Genomic DNA, 27,619 nt, shown 5'->3' with positions numbered 1-27,619 from the left:
TCGTGGCTGCACCATGCTCCAGCTCCCTTCCCCCCGTGATCCCAGTGGATGCTATGCATGCAGGTATACAAGCTACAACAACAATTTTCTTCCCTTTTAAGACCAGCATTGCATGCCAAAGCTAAGTTATTTCCTGAGAACTCATTCTTCCACACCCACCAGCCATGCCTGATGACATTTGCTCTTAGGGAGCTGCTCACAGCGCAAACCACCAGCCTGGGGAGTCTCCATGAACCTCTGACATGAACCTCTGTCTCACAAATCTTAAAGTACAGGAAAAAACAGCCCTTCCCTCCCCAGGTGTGTCAAATTAATCATCAGAAAGTCAACCTTTTTAAGGTAGAAGAAACTCCTATAGATACCAGGCTCTGTCTGTAGAAATGCTGTCACTATTGGGAATAAGTCTGGGACACTGGGGGCAGCTCAAGGCAGGAAGAGCAGGGCTCCTTTGAAGAAACACTATTTTCACTTGATAGCTTATGGTGTAAAAGTATATGCTGTTGTTTATCCTTAAAGAAATTGCCATAACAACTCAAACAAACACTATCTACTTGGCAGCCCCTTGTAGATGCTACGCTTGTTTCTGCAAGAAGCAAAACAACCCGCCTTTTCACTGCAGACATTGCCACCTCTGAGGAGGCCCTAATGAAATTCTTCTCCCCTCCCTTGCTGTTTTTGTTGGCTCCTGATGAGTTCAGAGTTCACAGGGCCATATCACACCTCCCAAGTGACCCAAGGTTTGGGGGGTCAAACCAATAACCTCAAGTGGAAAATCAGTGACCCAGGGGAGTGATCAAAAATCCACAAATTGAGTCAAGCAAGTCCAGCCACTCAAAAGGACCAGGCCAGGAGCGCGTGCCCTCAGAGAGGACATGCTGAGTACGAGCTGCTCTGACCGTCAGCTGTTTTCCAGATTTTTGGCCAGTTGTTTGACCTGGAGGTCCGGTGAAATTAATGGCAGGCAGAAGGTAGGGAAGCTGACAAAATATCCTGGGAAGGAACTGGTCTCAGAGCGCAAAAAGTGTTTTTGCTGATAGTTCAGCTCTGCTGGCTCCTACTGGAAGATGCATCACTGATGTGCCTCTAGCTAAAAGCAGAGGCAATAGTACCTGGCTCAAGAAAAGAGTGAAACTGGTGGGACAGTGTGAAATTGCAGTCCTCAAAAACGTCATGGGCGAGGCCCCCCCTTAAAATGTGCATTTTATTGTGAGGAAGTGAAATCTCACCTTCCCCTACAGGGAAATGATGGATCGTACACACAGGTATGTGCAAATCTGTTTGGCCATATCATTTCATGCGCTGCTTAGCAGCTCTACTAAATGATTCACCAGGTAAAAGCTGTGATCCACTTTGAGCTTTAAGAGCACAAAGTAGCTTTGTCCAAACAAAGCAGGTAACTCATGGATGATAGTCAATTAAAGTACATGTGTTATTTTCCTTAAGACAAATAGTCTTAAACAGTTTGTTTTCCTATCCCTGCTTTGTTTACCTTCCAAGTGCAAAGAATATAAAATCTAATATTTTCTGGCTTTGCTGCAGAATTTTTAAGGGCTTCTGAGTTTATGAATCAAAGAATTCAGAATGCTCAAGAAAGGCTTCTTTTATCCAAAATGTTATTTAGTCGTTGAATTTAAACAGGTATCTGTAGGTCTCAAAAAACCTAACTAAAACACTTTTTTGCTTTTTCTGCAGTTCCTTTTTTTTTTTTTTCAACCCCCCCCCCCCCAACCCTCATTTCAGTCTTTCTTCAGTTGTGGAGAGTCCCACAGGGTAGACTGGCCTAAATATGTGATGCTTCAAAACACAACTAGAAAAAAATCATCTCATTTCAGGTTTACTGTGTTTCATTGTTAACCCTCATTTGCAGGCCACCTTTAACATCAGCCATGAGACGCATGCTTGGGTTATCCGAAAGGAAAGGAAAGCAAAATGATGGTCTGGCTGTTCATGCTGTGCCCCATCATGTTATGGGTTTGGATTTCATCATGACAAAGGGTTTTTCTTGCCTCTGTTCTGTAGGGAGAATCACAGAGGTCACCCTCTTAGTACCTGGTAAAAAGCAAGGAAGGGAAAGCTCTCTGCTTACATCACTGTCTCCTTCTTGCTGCTGAGGGAATATTTTGCAAGGGATATAATCTCACATGAAAAACTGCCTTCTTACTTTGTCAGGGAGTACTTCTTGAAATAAACTTCAAAGACAGGCAGAGACTAAGCGGCAAATGGAAAGCCCACATTTGGGTTCAGTCTCTTTCATGTCTAAACAAGAGATACACAGACTCTGGGTGATGGCATCAGGCAGTTCAGGCTGTGATTAAAGAACAGGAGAAAGCAACAAGGTCCTATCTGTGTCCAAATTCTCACTGAAGAACCCTATTGTATGCATCATGATTGCATGGTGTTTGTTCTCAGCTAGGAGGATCTACTTTTAAAGAAGAAAGGAGAAGAAGATGTAAGAATTAAATTATGCAAACAAACAATCTTACAGTATCAAATACATCACACTGTGTCTTTACAAAGCTCTTCTCAACATAACACTAAAAACAACTGACTGAAAAGACCACGTAGGCCCTATCTCTCCAGACACAGTATTAAAAGACACCACAGTGCTGTTTGTAGTCAGTGTCACTAAGAACTTCTGTTGCTTAATATTCAGTGTTCATATAACTTAAAAACCATACTTTTTTTTTAAATCACTGTAAGCTTCAAAAAAATCACTGCATAAGACAGATTCATTAAAGTCTGTCTCTGTATTTTAGTAGGTGAGGTACTCTTAGAACAAATATTCTTTGCCATTTCTGACCAATACTTTCCATAGCCTATGACGGGGTTTGCCTTTAAAGGGCCACAGAAAATCAAATTTAGTATCTTAGTGCTGAGAATGATCTGCAGCACAAGGAAGTGCTCAATGGCTGCTGCCTATGAGAGGCTTGTACCTCTCAGAAGAAGGCTGATGTCTACCAATGTCATACTAACCTCAAACACACCACACACATTATTTATGGGCTGAGCTGGTGGAGGTGCTTTCTTCTCCTGTTCTTTTATCAACAATGCAAGGCTAAAAAAATCAGATAACGTAAACGAATACAATCCCTGGCTCTCATGTAGCACATGCCATGCAAAGAGAGCTGTTTTTAGTTTGAGGACTGTGTTTGGAATTCCTTCAGTGTCAAGTTTCCAGTTACCAGACCCTCATCCCTGGGCCAGGCACGACTGCGGTTGGACTGGATTAGCAGAACACTCTGCAATGTATATTACATAGCTTTGATTTCTAAAGGCTTTGCAGACCCATAAAAATAATGGCCATTTCATGACCTGTGTTACTAGGAAGGGGAAAAAGAGCAGAAAAATATCTTTCTCCCCTTTTTAAAGAATTCATCTTTGTTTTGGATTTGGAGAAGGAGGGATTCATGCAAGTTTGCTTGAAATTGAAGTGAGAATGCATTTCAGATGCAAGGCAGGCAGGTTCGATTCTCTTCCCTCACATGCAGTTTTGTGAAGTTTAACAGTGGCCTTGAGTGGCCTGAACATAAGAGCAGTTTTTCTCTCTCCACAGTATTACAGCTTGGAATATTTAGAAAGAAACAGCAAAAACACCACAATCCTGGAAGGTAAGTGCATAGACATGTTTATATTACTCTGGTTGAGGTTTAGCCATAAAGTGGTTGGAGAACAAAGTCCTTTACTATTTGCAAAGGGCCACATTTTCAGAGACACTGGGCCGCAGCAGCTCCTTGGGCAATTCTTAGCAACTGGAGACTTTTAGATGTCCCACTTGTTCTTACATTCTGGATCAAGCACTAAGTTTAGTCAGATACTAGCTTTCCATGCACATAAGCAGAAACAACTGTAAGACAGGGAAACAGAAGTCTGACAAGTTTAAAACTTTACTATAATATCATGTAAGATTTCTTATGACAGCATGAAAAGTCTAATTTACATGTAAGCAAAGTGTTCTCAATCCCTAACAGAGCAAACTATGTCACAGACTGGTTAACATTGGACTTCAGAGTATCATTTAATTAAACACTCTCCCATCAGCAATAAAGCCATAAAACACTGCGTTGCTCCTTTGCTCCAGCATTAGTTTATTTTCCACAGCAGATCTCAGACCAGCTTCTGGTAATCCCCCATCCTGCAGGCAAAGCTTCCCTTTCTTTCCTTCCCTAAATCCAACCTACAAATACAGGACTGTGATAATCAGGATTAAAACCCCCAAATCAACAGCAACAAAACCCCGAATATACTAGCTGCTGCTCTGTAAATGCCCAATAAGCATTCAAAACAACTACTCCCATAATCCTTCCTACTCAATTCCCCACTTGTTTTGTTCATATGCTCTCAGGCATGGTACATCTCTTCTACCAGGAGGCATGAAATAAAGTAGCACCTATTGAACAAGACATCGCTATTCTGTGATCTCTTCAAGCTTAAAGGGATCTTAAGTAGATTGGTACTTTAAGTAGCGAGTCATTACAACATGTGTCATTTCATATGTTATTCATTATCCAACACAACATAATACCGTGTGAGTCATTAACCTCTTGGCTTTGGTAACCTACTCTCAATGCTAAGCAGTCATGCTTGTTGCTCAGGAACCCCCATGCGCTGTTGGGGAGAGACCTGGATGAGATTTTAAGGTCCCTTTGGTCTTTTGTTTTGCAAATCAGCAGGGGCAGAAAGCTATTCCTATAGACTGAAGCTCTTCCTATAGACTAAAGGAGTTCTTGGCCTTTGGACTCTTGCATCACATTTCTGAGATGACGCTGGCCAAGTGACATCGAAGGGGAGAAAACTTCTTTTCAAAGGTCCTATGCATCTTAGGCCAGCAAGAGAAGCAAACGTTTAGGCTTCTCAGCTGAATTTTACATTTCAACACAGGCTCAAACAAACACAAAGAAGTACAGAACACATGAACTGCCACCACTAGGGTGAGATGCTAAAGTGAAATTTCTCTTATGGTAATATTTGTACTGCATTACTATGCAGTAGCTGCAATGGACATGAGGACCCTACTATCGCTGACATGAGAAGAGCCAGCTACTTCCCTCAACAGCAGGCAAGCAAGGAGAAGGCAGAAACACTCATCAAGACCCCAACCCTGGCCCCAGCGCAGCAGCAGCACAAAAGCCAGAAATACTAACCAGATCCCTTCCCCTCACTCTAACCTCTGCTGCAGATCTCTACTTTTTGGAGGTCATCAGGGTAGAAATTAAAAGACCTGTGGTGGCTCAGGGGAATTTAATTTGATTTAAAAGAAATTCTGTTGCAGTAGTCAAAATCCCTCTTCAAAAGGAAACAAACACACCACTGGGGCTCCAGGAGAGCTCCTCCTTAGCAAGGAAACCACCTCCCTTCCCCTATGCATTCTCAGCACTACTGCCATCCACGCTCTTTTCTAAAGCACTTTCAAAGACACATAAACCCAAATTCTCATTTTTCATGTGAAAAGAATTTAAAGCATGGTGATTATTCAGCTGTGCAATTCAAATGATTTTCAACAAATAACAGAAGTCATTAAAAGAATCTTCCTGAGTAATAACAACCTGGGCCCAGGTTTTCACTACTCAGCCGCTGGGATCTTAACACACTGTCTGATCTTTAGTGGGCTAGTAAAAATCCGTAAGAATTGGTTATTAATGTTATTAAGAAGCTTTTAGGGGTTTTTTGTTTGTTTTGTTTTGATTTTTTTTTTAAAGCATCTCTCATTTAAATTAAAGCATTCCTTGCAGCGTTTTCTCCCATTGCTGTGATGAAGCAATGCTGTCAATTCTGCCTTCAATGGTACAAATTGGGTAGTAAAACCATGCTTCAATAAAAAAGGAAAATGATTTTTGAAACCAACTGTAGCTGGTTATTTTCCCCTCCATTTTGTTTCTTTCTGGGTCCAGATATTCTGTTAAACTCACTGGGATGTGCCGTTCCCTTTCCCCCGTTTGCCACAAAGGCAAAGCTCAAGATCCAGAGGAGAACAATAGGTGTTTTTTGGGGGCGAGAGGGACCTAAAACCAAGCAGTTCTTATTTCTTTCTTCAGGCATTATTTCAGTCCCCATTGTTCCTTTACTGCTCATGTACTGATTTGCTCCTAAACAGCACAAATAGCCTGTAAGTACATCCTCCCCTATATTTTCTTTTGTTATAACCATTCATTTCTATACAGGCATTAGATTATAGATTTCCTGGCTTGCGGCACACCATTAACACTCTGGTAACCACCCCTTTTCCAGCCAGCCATTAAACACCACCTTTAATAATTGAGATTTAAAGGCTCAGGGCATGATAAACAGCTGAAGTTATAACTTTACAGCTGCCTCTACAGAAGTGTGTAAATCTCCAGATTTGGATAGGCAAATCAGTTAATTAGACTTGCATTAAGTCACAAACTTTGCAAGTGCTCTGACAGCAGATGTCCTGAAGTTGAGCTTTAAATAACAAGGGTCAAACCCCTAAATCCCACTGTGCTGGGAGAGACGGAAACGTCCCACCCGGTGCCCAGAGAGCAGTAGCACTGACTGCAGCTGCTGTGACTTGCAGACGGCCGTGAGCACCCTGCGACGGCAGCCTGTTCCAGCTGTGTTTATGCTGGCTTTTTCCTTAAGAGCTTCTACAGTTACACCAACATCAGCGCAGCTGCAGCAAGCAGAGCAACTGCCGAATGGACATGCTCTACCTGCTGCCTGTGGTGGAGACAACCCTTGTTTCACCATCCTGCATTTCCCACCTGCCAGCACCCAGGTTGTTCTTTTGCAGTGGGACCCTGCAAGTTGCAGTGGCTGAACACAGCACCTCCCACTGCCCCTACCTGTGGCTGAGGAAAGGTTAGGTGAATGGCCCTGTGACATTGCTGGCCAGTAAATGTTCAAAGCTGGTGAGATTTGGAGCTGCAGGCCACCAGCCTCTTTAGGGACACGGGTAATAAGAGGTTAACCTTCGGTCCTGAGGCCAAATGCCTGTGCTCCATCTCTGCATGAGTTATCTCCCTGTTGCTGCATTTAAAAATACTGTATGTAATTAACTGTTATCAGGTTGTTAAGCAGTGTGCTGAAGTGTGAACTTATCATTCAATTGTTTCCTTTATTTACAAAGTCTCTGCCATTCTCTGAGGCGGCAGCCAGGGACAGGCTGTTGACTTGCTCAGATGAGGAGAGTTTAGCACACCAGACTCTGGTAGCAGAAGTAGATTCTGGAGAGGTGAGACACAGCCGTGAATCTGCTCGGTTCCTCAAACACCCTCTCAACACACCCTGCAGAATAGCTGTGTGCGGATGAGACACACACGCCACTGCTAGCAAACACATGACTGTAACACTGCTTTGAGACTCAAACCACACAGCACAGAGGAAATGCTCAACACAGCTCCCAGTCGCTGTAACCCAGCCTTACAGACACAGATAGTGTTTTTACTCCTATATATAGCACTAACTTCAATGCCTACAGATATATATACGCTATGAGGTCCATTTGCAGATGAAGATGACATAACTGCTGACTTTCATGCAATTCTGTCCTCAGTTCTTCCCCTTTTCATAGTTGGACTTAGTTTCTTTAAAAACAGCAAATCTGGAAGTCGGTGCACATCATTTTACACCACAGGCTGGAGATAGAAGGACATGACAACAGGGCAAGGTGCCACATTCCCCCCTGCCCTCTCTGCCTCCCTCCACAAGGCCTAGGTTTGGTTTCCTGGAGTCCATGGCTCCTACCACTTTTTTGCCAATTTCCTCTCCTGGCCTGGTTATTGCTCTCTTCTCTGCTTTCTTCCCCAGCAACACCAGCCTTGGCAATGCCAGCAAGGAGCCCAAGATGACAGGAGACATTATTAGACCTATGTGATTTTCTTCAACGCATTTCTGCTCTGAGGCAGCACTATGCATCCATCAAAATCTACTAGTACGGTCCATGGACACGCAGCATCCTTTGCTCTTTGGGAACTGGTGCAATCCTCCATATCCCAGATGTATGTGCATTCCCTCCTACACTTGTAATAGAGGAGATATGTAGCTTCTAAACAAACCTCCTCTTAGCCATCTGCACACCATGCTGCATGCCAGATGACAAGATAAAATTTGCAGCAGCAAAGTTCTTGGAGCACAGCAACCTTTCAGAGAGCAAGCCATAGCCTGTGGCAACAGTTCTGTCAGCTTAGTCATGTACCTAGAACAGAAGACATCAAGATGCTGAAGCTGGAAGAGTGAGCACATAGCAAAAGACAGAAAAAAATGCTTTAAAGATACACCACAACACTGCATCCTTGAGCAATGGGAAAGCTGGGAACTAGTTATACCTTTGAGAGGAGACAGAAGAGCAATTAGAAGATAGGGACAAACCAATATTGAGACAAAGAGAGGCTTTGGACAGTACCATCAGGTATAAACTTTAATTTCTTTTGAACACATGTATACATCACGCACCAAAACTACCATGTGCAGTACAGCCTTACGGGCAAGACATGATGCTGTCAGCAGCTTCAGCTTACATTCGGATGAACACCACCACATCAGAGAGGCACCTCTGCTCCACCCAAGAAGGCTCCTACAGGCCATCAGCAAGGAAAAGAGAAGCAATAGCACTTCCTGATCTGAACTGGGTAAGAGCCTGGCAAAGATTCCAGACAGCATGTCTCAATTTGGCTGGGGGAAAAAAAAAATAAATAAAAACACCCTCTAACTTGAAACAATCTTTTACATAATGAATCAATCAAACAATTATCTTTGCTCTACTATGTTCAAATCAAGGGAATCATCATTGAAAATAACAACCAATTTATATAGCTCATTTAAAGCCACAGTAACTAGGCTGCTGACTCACTAATGAACAATAAAGGTCACTACTACAACATCATTCTAAGTATTTTCAGATTGTGCGGTGTGATAGACTTGAAGTGGCATGTTCATGAAAAAAACATCAAGATACTTTGCAGAGGGAAGTGGAGATGTAAAGAGATTTGTGCTCTGCTTAGACACCAGACTGAGAAGAGGGAATAGCTGGATGTGATGTGGAACTTTGTGTCCCAGACTCATCCGGCCTCAGCCAAAGCCTCTGGATGTCAATGGAAGCATTTCAATGCGCTTTGCATTAGGCTCTTGTATAGGTGAATGGTATCTGAAAGGGGAGGAGAGGGCAGGGAGAGAATGAGACATCTGTATCCTGGAATGAAGTCAGGAAGTTAAGGCCTGACAGCCTTAGACACCAAATAAATAACTCGACTACTAGATTTGGGTTGAAATGCCTCACTCCACATGGAAACATTCCTTTTTCAATTGTGTCTTTCAGGTATTCAGAGAAAAGACTGACCAAAAAGAGCTTAATTTATTTTTCATTTCTTCAGTGTTCGTGATCTAGAGAGGGGTACATAAATGCAATTGGCAAGAAACAAGACATTCTACCAGATGAATAGCACACCTCTGTCACATGGATGCTACATCTTCGATTATTAATAGCACGGCAAATGGGACAATGTAGCAGAGTGTGTCCTAAACTAGAGCATCATGTCTTTTGACTGTTACCAGAACCAGATGCTTCAGAGGAAACTGCAGTTAGTCAGCAATAAGTAGCTTCCATAGGCCTTACAGCATTAAACAACCTCTCTTTGCCTGCCCAGAAGCTAACTCAAAACAAAGCAACTATTGGTCTAAGTCCAGGTTTGCAGAAAGATGCAGGTTTCAGAAACACAAAACACTTGATGGCATGACTCTGCTTACAGATGGTGATATAAAAAAATAAACCCCATAATATTTAACCTGACAGACCTACTATTTGAATCCCATAGGAAAAAAAGCACAACACAGCAGAAAGCCTGTGGTGAGTTAAGAATGCCATCTTTTCCAAATCTCAGTGTTAAATCTTTAATGCTGAGTTGGGTCCCTCTCTAACAAAAAATATGTGTAATTCTGTTTCCAGTAAAATGGGATTTTCTTTAAAAGAACTTTGCAATATTTCAAAGGTCTCTTTTTAAATGATCAAAAAGCAAAAGGGAGAAATTTCGTATCCTATCAAGCAGCTACAATATAAATCACTACTCAAAAATAATATTCCAGTATCTAAGTCAGAAAGGCACAAAGCAGCAACACCATTCCAAGGATGCAAGTTGGTCTCTGTATACTGAAGTCCCTTCAAATACTTATAAAACTTGTGGTATAAAATAGTAAAACCAAAAATGAAACGTCTAAGGAGGAAAAGACCAAGGTTAAGGGTTCTGTATGGATTTTTTTCTCTCACTTTGGGGTTAAAGCGATTTCAGCTGGGACCCAGCATTACAGAGGTAATTATAATTTCCCTTTATATTTTTAGACTGTGTACAAAGAAGGTTAATAATGGACAGCTGAACATTTTCCATTGTCCATTAAAACTGAAATGTTTCTGTTGAAATCTTGGTTAGACCAAGGACTATCACAATAATCTCTGAAAAACAGAGCTTTCTTCAGATGTTTGGTGGTGAGAGAGAAGTAAGAGCTGTCAGCCCTTCACACAAAGAAATCAAACCAAAATGACATTAAGGTTGTTATTTCCTTCAATAATACTAACAAGATTCCAAGTTAAGATCAGTAACAACTCTCTTCAAAGAAAAAGTCAGATTATTCAGTGCATAACCTTTCTTAATATTGTTTACAGGATATTTAACAAAAAAGCATTGCATTAAGGCAACATTAAGAAGGCATTATTTAAACCACACAAAGTGCAGGGACTGAAAAAGTGAATCCTCTAAGTACCACCGACTGCTATTCTTCCTCCATGCTTTACAATGCACGTTTAAGTCCAGGCTTCCTGATAGCTAGGCAAATAATTGCTACTGAAAATCAAAATACAGTCAAGGTAAAGCAGGTGCTTAAGTGCTCTGATGGTTCTGGGCCTAAAAATTCAAGTTGTAAACCCCAAACCAAGTTCAACTAATTGAATATGCCTCTTTCTTTTTTTTTTTTTTTTTTGTAAATTCCATTTTATTTCAAACCAATCTGCTCTGTGCTTTCTACCTTAAAGCACGGTGCAGTCAGAACCACAGCACAGCCCGCATCATCGAGCTGCTTCCACTTGCCATTCCAGAGGGAGCTGCAACACACCATGCGGTTCAGAGATCCTTACAGAAAATGCTCAAAACCAGCACACATATATTCAAGCAGCCTAAATTCAGCCTAATTCCCTAGTCAGTGAGAAACCCAGATGCCTTCAGAGACCCCCACGAAAGCTAATTAGAGGACTACCGGAAGTCAGGTCAGCCAGTAAGAAACAGTATGCACAGCAAAGTCACATAGGATTTCTACGCGAAGCTACTGGGATCCTTAAAGCTTTTAACTGATTTTGGAAATCTTTAATATCTGAACATATAATTGTATAGCGTGTTTGCTGTCAGAGGATCTTTGGAAGAATCACTTCCTTAGTATGTCCTTTCTTCTACTCATTTTATCCCAGCTATTGTTTTGGGTGGTTGGTTTTGGTTCAAGAGCATATTGATAATACCTCTTGAAGGAAGCAAATCAAAGGGAAAAACTGTGACCATACCATGCTTCTAAAAATACTTAATTTTTATACTGAAGACATCTCAGTTCTCAGTTAACAAATATTCCTATTTTTTTAAAGCATAGTATCCCTGATCAAGCCCTAATTCATAACGAAATTGCAAAATGAGGGACCAAAACCCATTGACACATGGGTACGTACAATAGTATGATAACTTCTTGATCCAAGCAAAAAGCCATTCACATGGATTTTCAACTGTGATATCCTGTTGAGATTGGTTTAGCTTGCCAGATTTTGTCATGATCTACAACAGAATGCTCTCAAAGTACTTCCCTTCACCTGGAAAACAAAGGCTATTTTTCTTCTTTAAATGAAGAAAAGTGCCAGCTACTCCATTTCCGAGGAACTCCCTTGGCTCCGGGTTTTACTTGATAACTTGGGCAGGGTTTTGTTCACACTTTTACTACCCTTTCTCTCTGCCCTTGGCTGGAACAGTTGCCAATTTAAAAGGTGCTGTCTCAAACTATCTAAAGCACAGATCCAATCTCCTTGCTGAATTACATCTGGAGTGGAACAAAAATGGTAGATAATTCACTTTCTATTAAAGTTAACACTCTGCTCCTCTTGCTCCCCACATATGTTACACAGTGGATATGTTTGCATGTTCTGCTCTGTTTTTTCAGCTGCTGCAAGCGCATGAGCTGTCAGTTACTCTGTGTGCAGAGAAAGGAGGGTGACTTGAGGAACAGCTTCCAGTTTATGTGACTCCTCACTTCATCATGCTCAAACATTTAAATGAATATTGTTGGGCAAGAGGCTCGAAGCAAACAGATTCCTTAGGTGCTCTCTCCCCCGCCATTTCCCCTTTCATTGAATGGTTAATCAGAGCAGAATAAGTCTTTAAAACTAATATTTATCCAAGCAGCTGTAGGGTCCCATCTGCTCATGCAGAACAGAACACAGAATAGTGGTGACCACATCAATACCAGACAGAAGCCAGCAGAAGGTATGAGTTCTGTCCATATCTCTATAGCCAGATTAAGTTACATTTGACAAAGTTTTCGAGTACAGTAAAGACATAACCATTACCATAAAGATGTGGTTATTAGCTTATGTACTAAGGTACTTAACATATTTCCGAAACAAAGATTGCTGTAAGTCTTGACTAGTGGCTTATGTACTATTTAACACCAACCACACACCTACCAAGTTTTGTTGATGTGTTTCTTGCATATTCATGACATCTTTACCCACGGTAAAGATGCTCAATAGCTTATGCAGATTTTTCCAAATAAGCAACAATGAAAGCGACAGTATCACTGTGCATCTTGTGCTTTGTTTATGCGATACTTCAAAGAACTGTTCTAGTAGAAAATTTCATACAGGTGCTAAGTGATAAAATTAGTGCTAATTTACATAACTATTAAATGCTAGAACAATGCAATCTTTTCCAAGCCTGGAGATGAGGGTAAAGATTCTTAAGAAAGCTGGAATTAATTTTCTTTAACCGGGTACAGCACGATTTTTAGCTCCATGCTTGCTCCTATCAAAGTTACTGGTCCATAACTGGTAGTGATCTGAAGGTTTACAATTCTTCAACCTGCAATTACATTAATTTTTAAGTCCTACTTTTATTTCACTTAAGTGGTAAGATGGGATGAGATGGAGAAGAAAACAGAAAGCAGGCAAAGATATGTTCCTCTTTCTAGGATCTCCAAAATATGGAGAGAGACTACTAACATCGGTAGGCAGAGTTCCTGGGGAAAAAAACAAATATCCTAGTTAGAGTTTATCAAATTACTGCTAGACTGACCCAGACAGCAAGAAATGAAGGAATATGCTCTGACATTTTCATCTGACAGTGATCGCATTTCAGTAAAAATCTACTGCTGACTACAATTGGTATGGACACGTCCATGGACTACAGTGGTTTTGGATGAGCCCCACACTAGCTTCCACAACACTTCTTGCAGAATAAGCTGTTACTCAGCCTGGACCAACACCTCCAAAGAATGACTTTCTAAAATGTCATAGTTGAAGAGCAAAATAAAAGCCTTGGGTGAATATCTGGGCAAAGAAAGTTGGACAAAAACTAGAATTTAGAAGATTTATTTGTGCTTCAGAGACGTCTGTTCAGAGAAATTAAATATGTCACCTACTTATAAAATGGAAGCAGTTTGGCTGCCAATTGTATGAGCTGTGTTGAAACAGCTGCTCTAGCAACTGTTCTTACTATTAAGTTCTTCAGTGATTCTTTTAATCCCAAATTAGATACCTCTTCCCTTTAATCACCAGTTTATATAAAAGCTCTCTCCCCACAAGGCAGGGTTTCACCGAGGATAACAAACAACTGCAGGTCTGCTTAAAGCACTGCCCTTGTGTTTCTCTGTAGCTCCTATCTCCCCCACCCTGTTTCTTATTTCTTGGTGGGTGGCAGCCCGAGTGCTCACGACTCTGTCCCCTATTTGTTTGTAAAAGAACCCAGAACTATATTTGAGTTCTTAAAGATTTCACAGCCTGTCATTACCTTGCAGCATGCAATTAAGGCTGTCCACATACAATTCACTTTCCTACTTTATCATCATAATCTCCTTTCCTCTTTCCTAAATATGTGCATAAGAATACATGTAAGTGACTCACTTTAAAGAGCTCGCTATCACAAGCTTGAAACTTGCTATTGTGATAGTGCAACTTCCTTGTTCTTTTTTTAACGCCTTCTCTGTTTTGGATTTTTTTTTCTTTCCTTTTTTTTTTTTTTCCTGAGCCTGCTTTGAAAAGATTGGATGGAGACAAAGGAATGGCTGGACTATGGAGAACTAACTGTAGTCTGCCTCTGACTGATGGGTGCCATTGCAAAGCTGATGTTTGCTTACTGTTTAGCTGATCCGTGATAGAACATGCAAGAGTTTCATGCACGTTTCTGTGAGAACAGCAGGAAGCTTGCCTAAAAAAATCCCATACCCAATATCCTCCAAAATCATATATATTTACACCTGATGCTGTTGGCTTCCTACATTTCTCCTTTGTTAGCTGTTTTTAAAGTACATTTGCCGACAACCATCTTTCAGCCACACCGCCAGACCTATTTATCAAGAAAAAGCCAAAGCCAAAAACTGCAGCGGAGTTGTCTTATTTTACAAGGCATTTTCTCACAGAAAGAAAAAAAATATTTTCTCACCTTTGCAGCCTAGAGTCCACAATTTTTGATCAGTTCTGAATTATAACCCAACATTTTTATTCCAAATATCCATACCTATAAAGCAGCCAGGCTGAGCTACCCAGCCTGTTGGTCTCCTGAGCAATTTCAATATCCATCTCAACAATGCAATGGATGTATTTGCATTTTGTAGCACACATCTTATTCCCCAGGTTTCACTCAGCACATTACACTGTTGATGCATTCTACGGGATATATGCTTTTGTTTTTTAATTTGATCTTCTCCTTTTTAATTTGCATTCACTTATCTTTTTTCCACAGATCCTTCATCTCAACCTAACCATTTTGTACTGACACTTCTTTCTTTCATTAATATTTTGTTCCCTAACAGTTGTTTTGTTCTTTTACTCACTGGAGGCACAGCTAACACAGCTTTCTTTCCTGAGGCAATTTCTCCACAACTTCATTAAATTTTATAATATTAATTCAAGCCCTTTTGTTCAGATGCAATATTTTCCTCCATCTCCTGTAATTTTAAGCTGAATTTGGTGCCCTTAGTTTGAGTGGGAGGTCCTTCTGCCTGGTTATACACAAAAATCCATACCAGATTCATGTTTTTTGTAAATGTGACACTTGAAAGTATTTTTATTTACTCCGGCTAGTATCTCCTTGCAAAAAGGCTGGCTGTTTAGTTTCAAAATATTAATTGACTTTTAAACTATTCCATATTGCATTAACTTGCTTTTTTCCTATGAGGAGTTGACTGACTTATTAGAGAAATTGACAAACCCCATCCCTGCCTGCCTCCTTCCACACTTCCAAAGTATTCTTCTGGGACATCTGGCTTTTAGTGGTTTTTTCCAAGCTATGTCCCAGTTGTTGCAGACATTTTCTTTGCTCAATTTTCTTTAGTTATTCCCATGGAAATTAGAGAGGTGGCCTGCCAGCCACAATCCATGATTTGATGTCACGAACCTTGACCTTTTTGACTTTCTAAAGTATACTTTTTCAGTATTAAGACTTAATTTGGCTTGGGTAGAGGCATCCTGTTCATTCCAAGTGACATTTCTGTTTTATTAGAAAGCTAGAGGTATGTTTTACAACCAAATCTCTTTGCTTTTGAATTCAACACAGAGATTTCTGTAACTGTGATCCTGTTTACAATTTTCTTCTCTCCTTTCGGCCAAGTCTTAGAGAAAGAAATGAGACAAAAGACCATTTGTTGAAACACCTACAGTACACTGACCCTTTCCTACCTGCTCTGCTTTTAATGCCCAAGACTCTCGCTGCAGATGGTATGCACAGGTTATTGATGAACTCTGCATGTTTTTGGACAGATATGTTTTGACATCTTACACAAAAAAACCTTCAGACTTCACATATGACACTGAGGTGATATGAGTATGACGGCACGCTGCAGCAGAGTATCTGTAACTGAGGCAAAACAGAACAAGTCGCAACAGAGTACTGCCAGCTTTCTTCTGCACCTATGTATAACAACTCTAGTGTCCCACTATGGATTTTGACTCTGTCCTTGTGGAAATACAACGACTTCCCTGACATCTCAGAGACAGTGGACAGCTTCCATAGCAATCGGTTTTATTATCTTGCAGAGTTAAGTAAAGATAGTTAAGCAAATCTTAAACTGTTTGATATTGGATTTAAGCTAATATTTTAACAAGCACATCAGCTTGGTTCCCAAGCTTGTGCTCTAGCATGTAAGAATGATCTTTTTTCCTTTGTTTATAATTTGTCTTGGCTGGTTCATTGCAACATATCTTGGAGATCCTCGAGTAGGATCAGTATTTCCATTAAAACTGATTCTAAACTCATCTGCTAGGACTTAAAACCCAACTAAAACCACACACATATTTCATCTATAATGAGATCACCGCATTGGAATATACAGACAGATAAGATTTTGCAGCATTTTCAATGAAAGTACATCTGTCAAGATAAAAATCATATTTAAAAAGTATCCCTGACTTACTGCTATTACTTCAGATTATTAAAAGAGAAGAGAGTTAAAAATCAAGTATACCATAAAATATACTGTTTGAATATTGTTTATACTTCACATAACTAGGATGATGAAATTAGGCAGGCCACTCATTTTTGCACCCTACTTAGTTTTGATCTTGTATGAGCCTCCAAATTATCAAGTCGTCTTAGTTTTGCAGTTATATCAGGGGAATATTAAAAAAAACCTGTTTAAACTGAAAACTAAAAAATATCACTCACAATTGGTTCTCCAATTTTTTCTCTTTTGATTTTAATCAGTATGAGAAATGGAAGACATACAGACTTTTTTTTTCAGCTAGCTAGAACTACGAAATATTTTCCCATTACCCTGCCCTTCACTGTTTTCCACTACTTTGGATGGAAAATCTGGGCATTACTGAAAATACTGTGTATTATATTATATGCCAAAAGTTGATGGGTTTGCTTTGTAACTGTATATGTCCAGTAACTTGGTTTCACAGACAGACTGACTTTGCTGGTTCTGACTGGGTTGATAACTGATTTAACTGCCATTAAAGTTTTCACACTCCTCTCCTCTGTGCTTCCTTTATGAAAACGTATCTGCAGATGCTCTTTTAACCAGGTGAATGACGCTCCAATTTTGTCAGTGCTACAACGTAGTAATGACATTCCCTGCAGTATCTGCAGTCCACATCAGCATTGCCACCCTCTCTCTGCCATAAAGGGTTAGAAAAAAAGACTTGGGGTTTAAAAAAAAGAAAAAAAGCAAGTTCAGAAAAGTCATGTAGCAAAATCAACTGAAGAGAGGAACAGGGGAAAATTGAGAGGCAAGCTGCTACAAAGAAGTGGCCAGGCTCCAAGAAGGTCCCTGGAAGATAAGTTGGCAGAACAGCAGCACTGTTGTAAGACAGAACATGGTCACTGTGATGATGAGAATCACTGTGTCACTGCACAGCACTTCCCAGTGCAGACAGGTCAACACCAAAAAACAAGCAGGACATCACATCCCTCAACTGATGGCTATAATCATGACTGCATTACTGGCTCAATGCTGCGTAGCATTGTTGGATGCCAAGGAAGAAGGCAAATGAGAAGCGGGACAGGTTTTTTGCAACATGGGATGGAATAAGTTAATTTTGATTTAAAGCAAAAAAATTAATAGTGATTTAAATCAACAAGCAGGGATTTTTGATTTAAATAATTGATTTTAAACCTTGCTTTTTCATCTGTGCTCCTTGGTTAGTCAATTCCCATAGGTCGGGAATGCTCTGACAAGCTGATTTGCAGCTAATTATAGTCTTCAACTAAAATTGTGATTTCTTTTTGTTAACCAGGAGAATACACTATATACATATTTAAGCAATGTCAGTATATTAATTTCAGATTCTGCTAGATGATGGTGAATGATGACTCCCATTTAACAGACCATTAACTTTTTCTTGTGATTTGTGTCAAGTCACTTTCTGATAACTTTTTTGGATTCAATTAAATTCAATAAATCTTGCATTTTGAAATAAACTTATTTACTAAAATAAAGGCAAGAACACTCAAGTGCAAGAAAAAGCTAATGAAACTTGCTAAGTAATCCGTTCCTTCTGTTTGAAGAACCTTATCTGTTCATGACATAGGTGTTACAGAAACTTTGCTTTTGCTTCAAAGAGCTGGAAATGGTTTTGAATCAACTCCAGAGGCTACCTCATAATCTGATCACATAGGGACTCCAGCCCCTTAAGTCAATGCTGTTTTCATGCTCTACAGTGTAAGACCTACATGCTCAATCTATTTAATTTATTGAAGGGGAGGCTAAAAGACAGCATAAATGATCATTGTACAGTAATGCTGAAAGGGAGGTATTTTGCTTGGCTCTTAAAATCTAGCAGAAAAAGTATTTACCATAGTATCTAGAAAATGAATTTGGGTAATTTCAGAGTTAGTTAAAAAAAAAACCATTATCTTTTTAAAGAGTAAAATAATTAACCTCTGAAGAATGTAATGAATTCTCCACAATGTGACATTTTAATTCTAGGTTAGATGCTTCTGTAAATTTATTTATAGAAGTAATGTGATGGATCTAAATTGAACTTTAGTTTGATGCAGAAATGTAGGTCTTGGAGGGCTCAGGCAAGGTATTTCTGGCTTCAATACCTAGAAATGGAGCTTTTAGCTACTGCCTTAAGATGCATGGTCAATCTGGAAAGAAGTTTCCAGCATGGCAAGACTATGTGCTGCCACTGTATTGCAAGGCTAGTTCCTTAATACATTTGCAAGTTTCCCACCTCGAAGATTCATGTTACATTTAAGACAGATATTCCTGTGAGTTAATTACCAGTTTGCTCAGCGGTCTCCTCCCAGCCACAGCAACACAGCTGAACTCATCCACACAGCCTGAACTCATTTTCCCATGCTAGCAGTTATTGCCTAATGCTCTTACTGCCTTTTCAGCCCCACCCCTTTTCTTGACAAAAAAAGCATGTTTTTCAGCAATACGAGGATTCCAAAGAAAATCTGGAGTATTAACTTTCCTTCAGAATCAGCATTTCTTACCAAGAAGATGGCTGAGCTTTCTGAACTGCACTAATCATGTCACCAGTGTCCCGTCTCAGTGTCTAACAGTCTGCTTTTGTTCACAGACAGCTTTTCCATCAACACAGAAAAGAACACGTCCTCGAACACAAGATTTCTCCAAACAGGACTGCCATCGGCAAGACTGTGATTTACATTAAGACAGACTTCCATAAAAGCAAGTTCAAAACCAGAACTATGAACAAACAGAGCAGCTTCAGCTGCATATCTGTTCCATAGCTCCATCAGGAAAATATTCTGGATTACCCCAAGAAAACAGGCATTAAAAGGAGTTTAAAAAATGCAAATATTTTTCTGGCTCCTACACCCTTCCCAAAAGACAAAGCTAAGAGGTATAAGAATCAAGCCATTCTTCTCCTAAGCAGAAGGATTTAACATTGCTTAATACTACTACTCAGCTCTACTTAACCGTAGCCCCAGGGCAACATGTAAGTATTGAGTGCAAAGAACTGTATCTCTCTTGCAAAGCTTTCCGTTCTGTCTTTCCCACTTTGCTGCTTTTCTGCAGACAGAGCAGCACAATGCAGTGTGAGATGAAGACCCGCCACTCTCCTGCCACAGCTGCTTATCATCTAATTCAGATATTTGCCTCTGTAGACATTTCCAAACCAAGTCTACAGACTGGCATTATTTTACCTAGAAACTTAACTATCTAACTTAGCCGGCCACTCATTACGCCAGTCACATACAAAGTCTTCCTCCAAAAGATGCTGCCTCTTGTATTCAGCATTTAATTAAACGTAACCTTATACAGGAACAGATCCTCCCTCTACTGAAAGGCAAGCACACTTGGTGCAGCCCAATTCCTCAAATACAGTTGATACACACTTATATCATCTGAATTTAGCCCCTAATACCTAAGCTTAAATTAGCAGTTTCAGGGAAAGACAGAAAAAAACCAAAATGAAAGGGTAAAGCAGCAATGATGCTTCAAAGTTCAGATTTTTACAGCCCAGCAGTAGATATATTCGGATGCTGCTGGCAATCTGAATTCTTCACGCAGGTTGTGTGCCTTTGCATGGGAACAGCATAGTGCCTTAGGGGCACCAGAGTCATAAAGCTATTTGGAAAGAGATCATTCCTCCTCCTTGCCCGGTAGGGAGGAAAACCAAAGCACTCTTACTCAATTTGTCCATGCCCACACACACTGGCATGACTCCTGCTGGCTTCTAGGTAAGCAGAACAATTTCTTTGTGTAGGTCCCAGCTACTATTGACATGGCACAGATCCCCTCCTCTCCCCTCATCCAGTCAAACTGGCTGCAGTCCAAGAGCTTTCCTCTCATTCCTCGTGTTGTGCCACACCAGAGCAGCAGGCAAAGGTCATATCCTCCTGGACTCGAAATAATATTGCAATAAGAATCTGTTTCCCAGCATCAACCACCCTCATCTGAAGCCTTTTTAAGTACCTCTTATTAAATTGGATTTAAATGGCTAAGTATGCAGACAATTATATACCACGTTCATACCAAATGTAGCTCAGTGGTTTGACCAAGGCAAGGACGGGGACAAGATAAGGGCAGAAAATAATGAACTAATACTAGAATGCTGGGAAGAAGAAAGCTGCTTTTTGAGGAAATACTACCTCTGTATTTCTTTCTACCTTCCCATTTCTTTCTCTTATTTTTTTTTTTTAATAATTACAGTAGTATTCATGGATCCTCCACTGAGGATGGGTTGGCATATGGGTGGTTTTTACCTGGATTCCTCTATACTCCTGGGCAGTCAGCCACGAGAACAAAAGAAATCACTCATTTCCATTAGTGGCTGGCAATGAGACTGCATCCCCTTCTTCTGGATTTTGACTTCACTGTAGCAATCTAGTAATTTGTTACTGCCAGGGCCTAATTACTGCAGTAATATGAATCTGCAAAACTTACAAAACTTAAGTATAAAAGGCAGCAGCTGATTGTTGGACTGCAGGCACACCCAAGGCCCGTCTGTCTGAAAGCTCTGCTCCTGCCAGTGTGGAAACCCTCTGGACACGAGGTAATGGCATGGCCTGCGTGCGGTGTTCGGGTCAGGAAAGCCACAGAACCCTGCTGAAGTGCAGGTCATCACACTCTCCAGCATAATCTTCTTAGGCACTGAGAGAAATGACATTCTTCACAATGATCTCTAAAAAACTCATTGAGTGTTTGGATGACTTCCTAAATGGCGAGTCCTAGCCAGCAAAATACTCAAACCAGTCAAAAGAGCTAGAAAGTGATGTTTCCAGCAAGTTAAATGGGAATTTTGGGAAGAACACTGTGAGATTGTGCCCCTGTACTCAGCACTGGTGAGGCTGCACCTTGAATCCCGTGTTCAGTTTTGGGCCAGAAAGGACGTTGAAGGGCTGGAGCACATCCAGAGAAGGGCAACGAAGCTGGCGAAGGGACTGGAGAACAAGTCTTATGAGGAGTGGCTGAGGGAACTGGGGTTGTTTAGCTTAGAGAAGAGGAGGCTGAGGGGAGGCTATATTACTGTCTACAACTACCTGAAAGGAGGCTGTAGCAAGGTGGGTGTTGGTCTTTTCTCCTAAGTAATGAACGATAGGACGAGAGGCAATGACCTCAAGTTGCACCAGGGAAGGTTTAGAGTGGATATTAGGAAAAATTTCTTCATTGAAAGGGTTATCAGGCTGTCCAGGGGAGTGGTTGAGTTCCCATCCCTGGAGGTATTTAAAAAATGGGTAGAAGAGGTGCTCAAGGATTTGTTTTAGCAGTGGACAGGTAGAGATGGACTCAATGACCTCAAAGGTCTTTTCCAACCAAATGATTCTATGAATCTATGATTCATAATCTGACTCAGACAGACCTACTTTTTTAAAAAAACAAACAAACCACAACACAGAAGTGCAAGGTGCAGAGGGGGACAGCACAAACACCCTGGGGACAAGCCAAGGATGCAGAGGGTTTGCAAAGGAGTGGGGTAGAACGAATACACAGACCACTGCTGCATAAAGCAAGGGCATGCCTGCATCTGCAGTGTTGTGCTCAGTTCTGGTCATTTTGCTCGAAAGGAATACCAGTGAAATAAAAAGAAATAGAGGTGATGGAAAATTTCCATTTTATAAAGATTGAAAAAATAAGGTTGATTAGCTTGAAGGGAAAATGAATAAAAGGAGACATGATATAGGAACGCGAAAATTGCTGTAGAGAGTTATACTGGGCACCAATTGCTAATTTATTCTTGTAATTCACAAGGAAGTACTCAACAAAATTGAAGTTTAAAACAGATAAAAGTGAGTGTGCATAATTAAAGTACACGTAACTAACCTGTAAAAATGACTGCTAAAAAGATGATAGGAGACATGAGTGCTGGAGGACTATGAAAAAAGATGGCTGTTTACCCAGGAGAGTAAGGATATCCACAGTCAGTCAGGAAATACATACAGGACACACGGCTGGAAAGCAGGATTCTGTTAGAAAAACCGGTTACTGCACAGGATGAATTTCCAAAACAATGGCCGACACAAATGTCATTTGAAGGCAGTAACTACACTACAGACACATCCTTTGGTTTAGAAACCATGTACATTCCTACAAACATCCAACAATGTCTTGTGAGACAGCTTTTATATATTTGTTTCCAAAAGTAAGATATTCTTTGTATTTTCATCTGGAATTGGACGCAGCATTACATATTTATCAATCAGTCTCCCCAGTGACACTTTTGAATGTAAACAGCTCAGTGAAAAATGAAAGAGAAGCAGAAAGAAACAATTCACTGATTTCCTAAATGCCGGCACTAATTCACAATGAAGAATCTCCTCTTGCTTATAAACAGCTATTTTTGCTTTGCTTTTACAAATTATCTTGCTCGTATGACCAAGAAGTAGACTGAGCAACCTTTCTAAGGCCTTTCCCACCCTTTTAATTCTAAAGGGGAAATGTTCTATATTTTTGTTTTCCTCCCACTGCTTCTCACTATCTCTTCCAGCATCCTCTCACCCCCCTTTCTAGCTTTCTAAATCTTACATTCTACTATTAGAACTCCCTTAGAAACGGGACTGAAATCTCTGAAACACTTCCTTTTTGTTATGCCCCACTGGTTTCAGACTAGAATTACTCTTCATTGAGTTGATAAGGATTAAAAATTAAAAAAAGGCCTCAGAGAATTCACTCTCATTTCCACAGCATTCACTTAAAGCACAGAGATGCTCTACTGGAACAGGACTGCTAGTCAGATGGTCTTTGCAGCAACACTGGGACTTCAGTAGCTGCGGTTGCTGTAGTGGAGGCTTTCCACAGCAGTACTCTGTCAATGCCAGCTAGGATTATATCACTATAAACTCGGTCATTTATGCCCTGCTACGACCTGTTGTAACTCTCGCAGAACCAGCTTCCTCAATGTCATGTTCTCTACCTGTAGATCATGACTCTTATGTAAATGTTCAATGAGAGCACTTCTTTTTTTAAATTCAAAAGTCCAAATTAATAACACAGTTATAAAGATGGCACTAAATCAGTAACAAAAGGTGACAAGTCAAAACTGCAAAATAATCTCTCATGTTGGCACCAGACATCAGTTGTGGGCTGATTTCCCTACCCATCAGAGAGAGGGTGAATCAGTGTCTGTGTACGAGACTCAGTGCTGTACCTGGGTAAGGACGCATACTGCCTTTCCATCCCTTCGAAGTGGAGATTGTATGAGCTCCCGTTTGGACCCTTCCCAGGCACCTGTGGAGAGGAGAGTAATTAGAGATGAAGATCAATTATGCAGCCCAGCTACTAACAATGCATCTCAAAATGGTAAGTAGAGAACACATGATGCTGCAACATGCCAAAATCAACAAAAGAAAGGCAGGGGCTCAAAGAAGCTCCAAATCCCATACATAATCTTAACACTACTGATAAGAAAGCCTTCTGTATCAAAGAATCACTTAGAACAGGTACAACCTTCAGAGCCTATTCCTCATCTGTGTGCTAGTCGGCATAATCTCCCTCCTCCCCTGCCTAGTCTTACTCCTAGAGTTCAGTAGCATGAGAATGTATTCTAATTAAGTAAGCATACCCCTTCTGATTCCAATGGCATAAAAACTTGAGTCAAAGTCATAGGTAGCACCTTAGTACCAAGTTTGCTGTTTTTTTCTCCACTTGTGTGTTTTGTTGAAGTATAAAATGTGATATAAGGAGTCTTTGCTTTCGTTCTTAACACAAAGCCAGAGACTTTCCCTAATGCCACTGCAACGCTAAGTATCCAGCTGGGAGTTAAGTGCATTTATCATGCTCTGGTGCCGTTTCAGAAGTGAAGCATTAGTGCACTCAGTCAAAATGCCAACTCGCTACTTGGTTTGTTTTCAAGATGGCAACTGGAGCTGGCTGGAGAGCACAATTCTATCAGGAAGGCTCCAACTGGGGTACAAAACGGTGAACTTCAATGCTTTTAGCACACAGGAGCTCTCCCAATTTCATTCACTCAATGCCTGCTGATAGCCCAAAGTGTTAAGAGCCTTGTTAAAATGGAGCTATTAGTCTTTTCCTCCATAAATGCAGGAGACTCTGCCTGCCTTCAATGTTTCCTATATTAGTATGGATTCTTATTCCGGTGCTGCTAGAATCAGCAGTTTTATAAAGCAATATACTAAGAGGCCATTTAAAATCCCCTTCCCTTTTACAGATTAATAGCAGAAAGGAAGATTTAATGCCTTTTCAAACATTTTTAACAATTCATTAAAAATAAAAGAATAAATCACACCAAGCTTTCAGCAAATGCCCGATTATAAAAAGAAAAAACAAAAATTAGCATGTTTTTCACATTCTACAGGTTAAAGTACATTTCTGTCAGTCCTGCAATTTATGTATACTATGTCATTTTCACTGAAGAGGTGTAAGAGCTTCTACAACGGGGAAGGTTGCGCACTCAGGTGTAGTAGGTCTTATCTACCTTTACACAGCATTTCTGTGTACCATATACCATCTCTTGTGGAACCATTGCATAAGCCAAATCCCATGCAAAGAGAGGCACTATCTCTCAGAGCTTCTAGACAAGCACAGGAATTATCCTAGACACATACTGCTAGGCACCTTGCCACTCAGTGAACATCCAAGATACTCAAAAGTGAAAAAAATTACTTGGCAGAGGCCTTTTGCTAACTCCCCTTTATGTGGCTCAAAACAAAAAGGGGTCCTCACAGAACTGGCATCCAAAAGAAATAACGACCTTTGATTTGAAATGACCCAAGCTTTAGAAGTGTCTGTCTTTGGACGAGTGAAAAATAACAATTATTGCCCTACATTTCAAAAGGAGGCCAGCAGGCTAAATGGATCATTCATTCATTCATTTTGTCCACCAGAGAAAGTGACATGTAGAGAGAACTTAAAAAGACAAGAGTCACTTAGGCTGAGGGTCACAGCCACCTTGGCTGTTCTTACATTGCTAATTTGATCAGGTTGATAATTTGCCTTAATTCACCAGGTATGTTGGTGAGAGAAGAGCCTCCGCTGTTTTATGAAGAAGAATGAGGAGAAGAGAAATGAATGAACAATTTGGTTCGCTCAGCACAAAAGCCATGTAGTGTATGGTCTACATGCATGGCTGTAGATAGGCTATTAATTATGTGCAGCGGCAAGATGTTTATGAGCTAAAGGATGCGCCTGGTAACTCGCTGCACTTGCAGTCGCCTGCAAGTTTCCTGGTGATCACTCTCACACCTAACGTGAGTATCAGCAATCAGTCAATGTGCAAAAACATGAACAGATTCGGAATGGTGCCAGCATCAAACAGTAATCCCAAAACTTACACCAATCACGAGAAAGTAAAAAATATTTACATTGAGAGGCCTTTTTTCAGCCTGAAAACACCCCTTTTCTGATGGTTTCCTACGAACCGAACAGAAAGCGATACCCCCCACCAGGTCTGTTTGTATATATGATTTGAGAGACAGTTGCCATAGAAACACCCCGGTGGTGGATACACAATTTTGCTAATTTGGATCCATCGAGCGGCTGAGCCCACACCCTATATAAAACCCTCATCGTACTGGAAAAGCATGCTCTGGCTCTACACAGCTAATTAAAGACTCAGCCATTTCTTCTCCTTTCCCTTCTCCATCTGTCCATGCGACAGTAAAAACGGATCATCATTTAGCCACCAGCAAGATGGTGCCCGGAATAAAATACTAACCCAATGAAAAGAGATATTGAGAAAATGGAAACACCGCCTTCGTAGAAGTTATTTTTGTTCCAGACAGAGTCAAAGCAAAGGGTTCCTTGTTGTCTTTTACAACAAACTATGATAAAAATTGTCATGAAAGGTACTAATTAACAAGATCAAATATTCCAGCTTCTCCTCCTTCCCTGAAACAGGATGTATGCAGCTGGCCCTCAGTACAGGTGCAGCAGTTTTAACCGCATAATTAACAATTACAAAACATCTAGGTGAGCAAACAGTAACCTTAATAAAAAGGATTAAAACCTGCAAGTCTTATCAAAGACAAATGGATGCTGACCACAAGGTTACCAGCAAGACAAGGGAGCAGAGAGAAGGTGCATTAATTAGCTGAAACCATATCAGAGGTGGCTGGAAGAGCTTTTAAGACCAACACCTCAATCAGTAAAGAAGGAACACGATAGCAGATGAAGTACACGTTTCACAAATGTACGGTAATGCACAACAGAGCGATCCAAAACATGCTCCTGTATTTTTAGGGTTTAAATTAACGACATCAACTTAAGTAAGAGCCATCATTATGAAGTGATCATCTCTTAGTCTAGAGCGGCCTCAACTAACAAGCAAAACATGAATATGCAAAAATAACGGGGTAGAGATAAACACAGAAACAGCCATCATCCCATCAGCGCAATTAAAAGAGCAGCATGCTTAAATCGAGGAAAGGAAACGCTATCTTTATCAAAAAACAACAACAAACAATTCATGCAACTTAACTCTTGCAGAGTGTGGGTATGGCCAAATCCTCTGCAGAATGGAAAATTAATAAATTGGATATGCATATGAATCAAAATGCCTAGCATCAGGTTAGCAGAAGACAGTAAAGCTTTTAACAGGTTGAAGAGAGGTAGACAGGCAAAGAGTCAGCCATTCCCTGAAAGGGAAAGCAGGCAGAAACCTCTGTACCAGCAGGTTATTCTCCTAATTGTCCCTTTGGGAATCCCAATGAATTCTCTGAATCACATAGCAGTGGCCACACTTGGAGACAGGGTACTAGACCGATGAGCAAAACATCACATCCACATAACTCAGCACCTCCATGGTCAGGACTTTCCGTGTGCCAGAGAATCATTTTTTCTACACAGATAGTAACGCTTTTGTTGTTCCAGTGTCTTTTTTTTTTTAGAAAAAAACAAACCCAATACTTTCTATTAGCAATCAAGGTTTCTGCAGTAAAAACACGTCACTTCACAAAAACCCCTATAACACCCCTGCATCTTAAACAAACCCCTGCCAGTCCTGAGAGGCAGAACCAGGCTGGGAGAAGCGCAGACTGGACACTACTGCGGTCGC

At 40.6% G+C, this 27,619-nt stretch overlaps 1 protein-coding gene across 3 annotated transcripts in view; it reads right to left on the bottom strand.

Moving 5' to 3' along the window:
- Positions 1–27,619, bottom strand: part of PARD3B (par-3 family cell polarity regulator beta) — a 421,427-nt gene that overhangs the window by 7,659 nt on the left and 386,149 nt on the right. For all 3 annotated transcript variants that reach the window (XM_054069863.1, XM_054069864.1, XM_054069865.1), the window contains one exon: positions 23,756–23,835. In XM_054069863.1, the coding sequence (XP_053925838.1) occupies positions 23,756–23,835 (80 nt within the window). The remainder of the gene's footprint in view (positions 1–23,755; positions 23,836–27,619) is intronic.

This window comes from Cuculus canorus, chromosome 6 (assembly GCF_017976375.1).
Source record: "Cuculus canorus isolate bCucCan1 chromosome 6, bCucCan1.pri, whole genome shotgun sequence".
Taxonomy (NCBI): Eukaryota; Metazoa; Chordata; class Aves; order Cuculiformes; family Cuculidae; genus Cuculus; species Cuculus canorus.
This window is presented reverse-complemented; position numbering and strand designations above follow the sequence as displayed.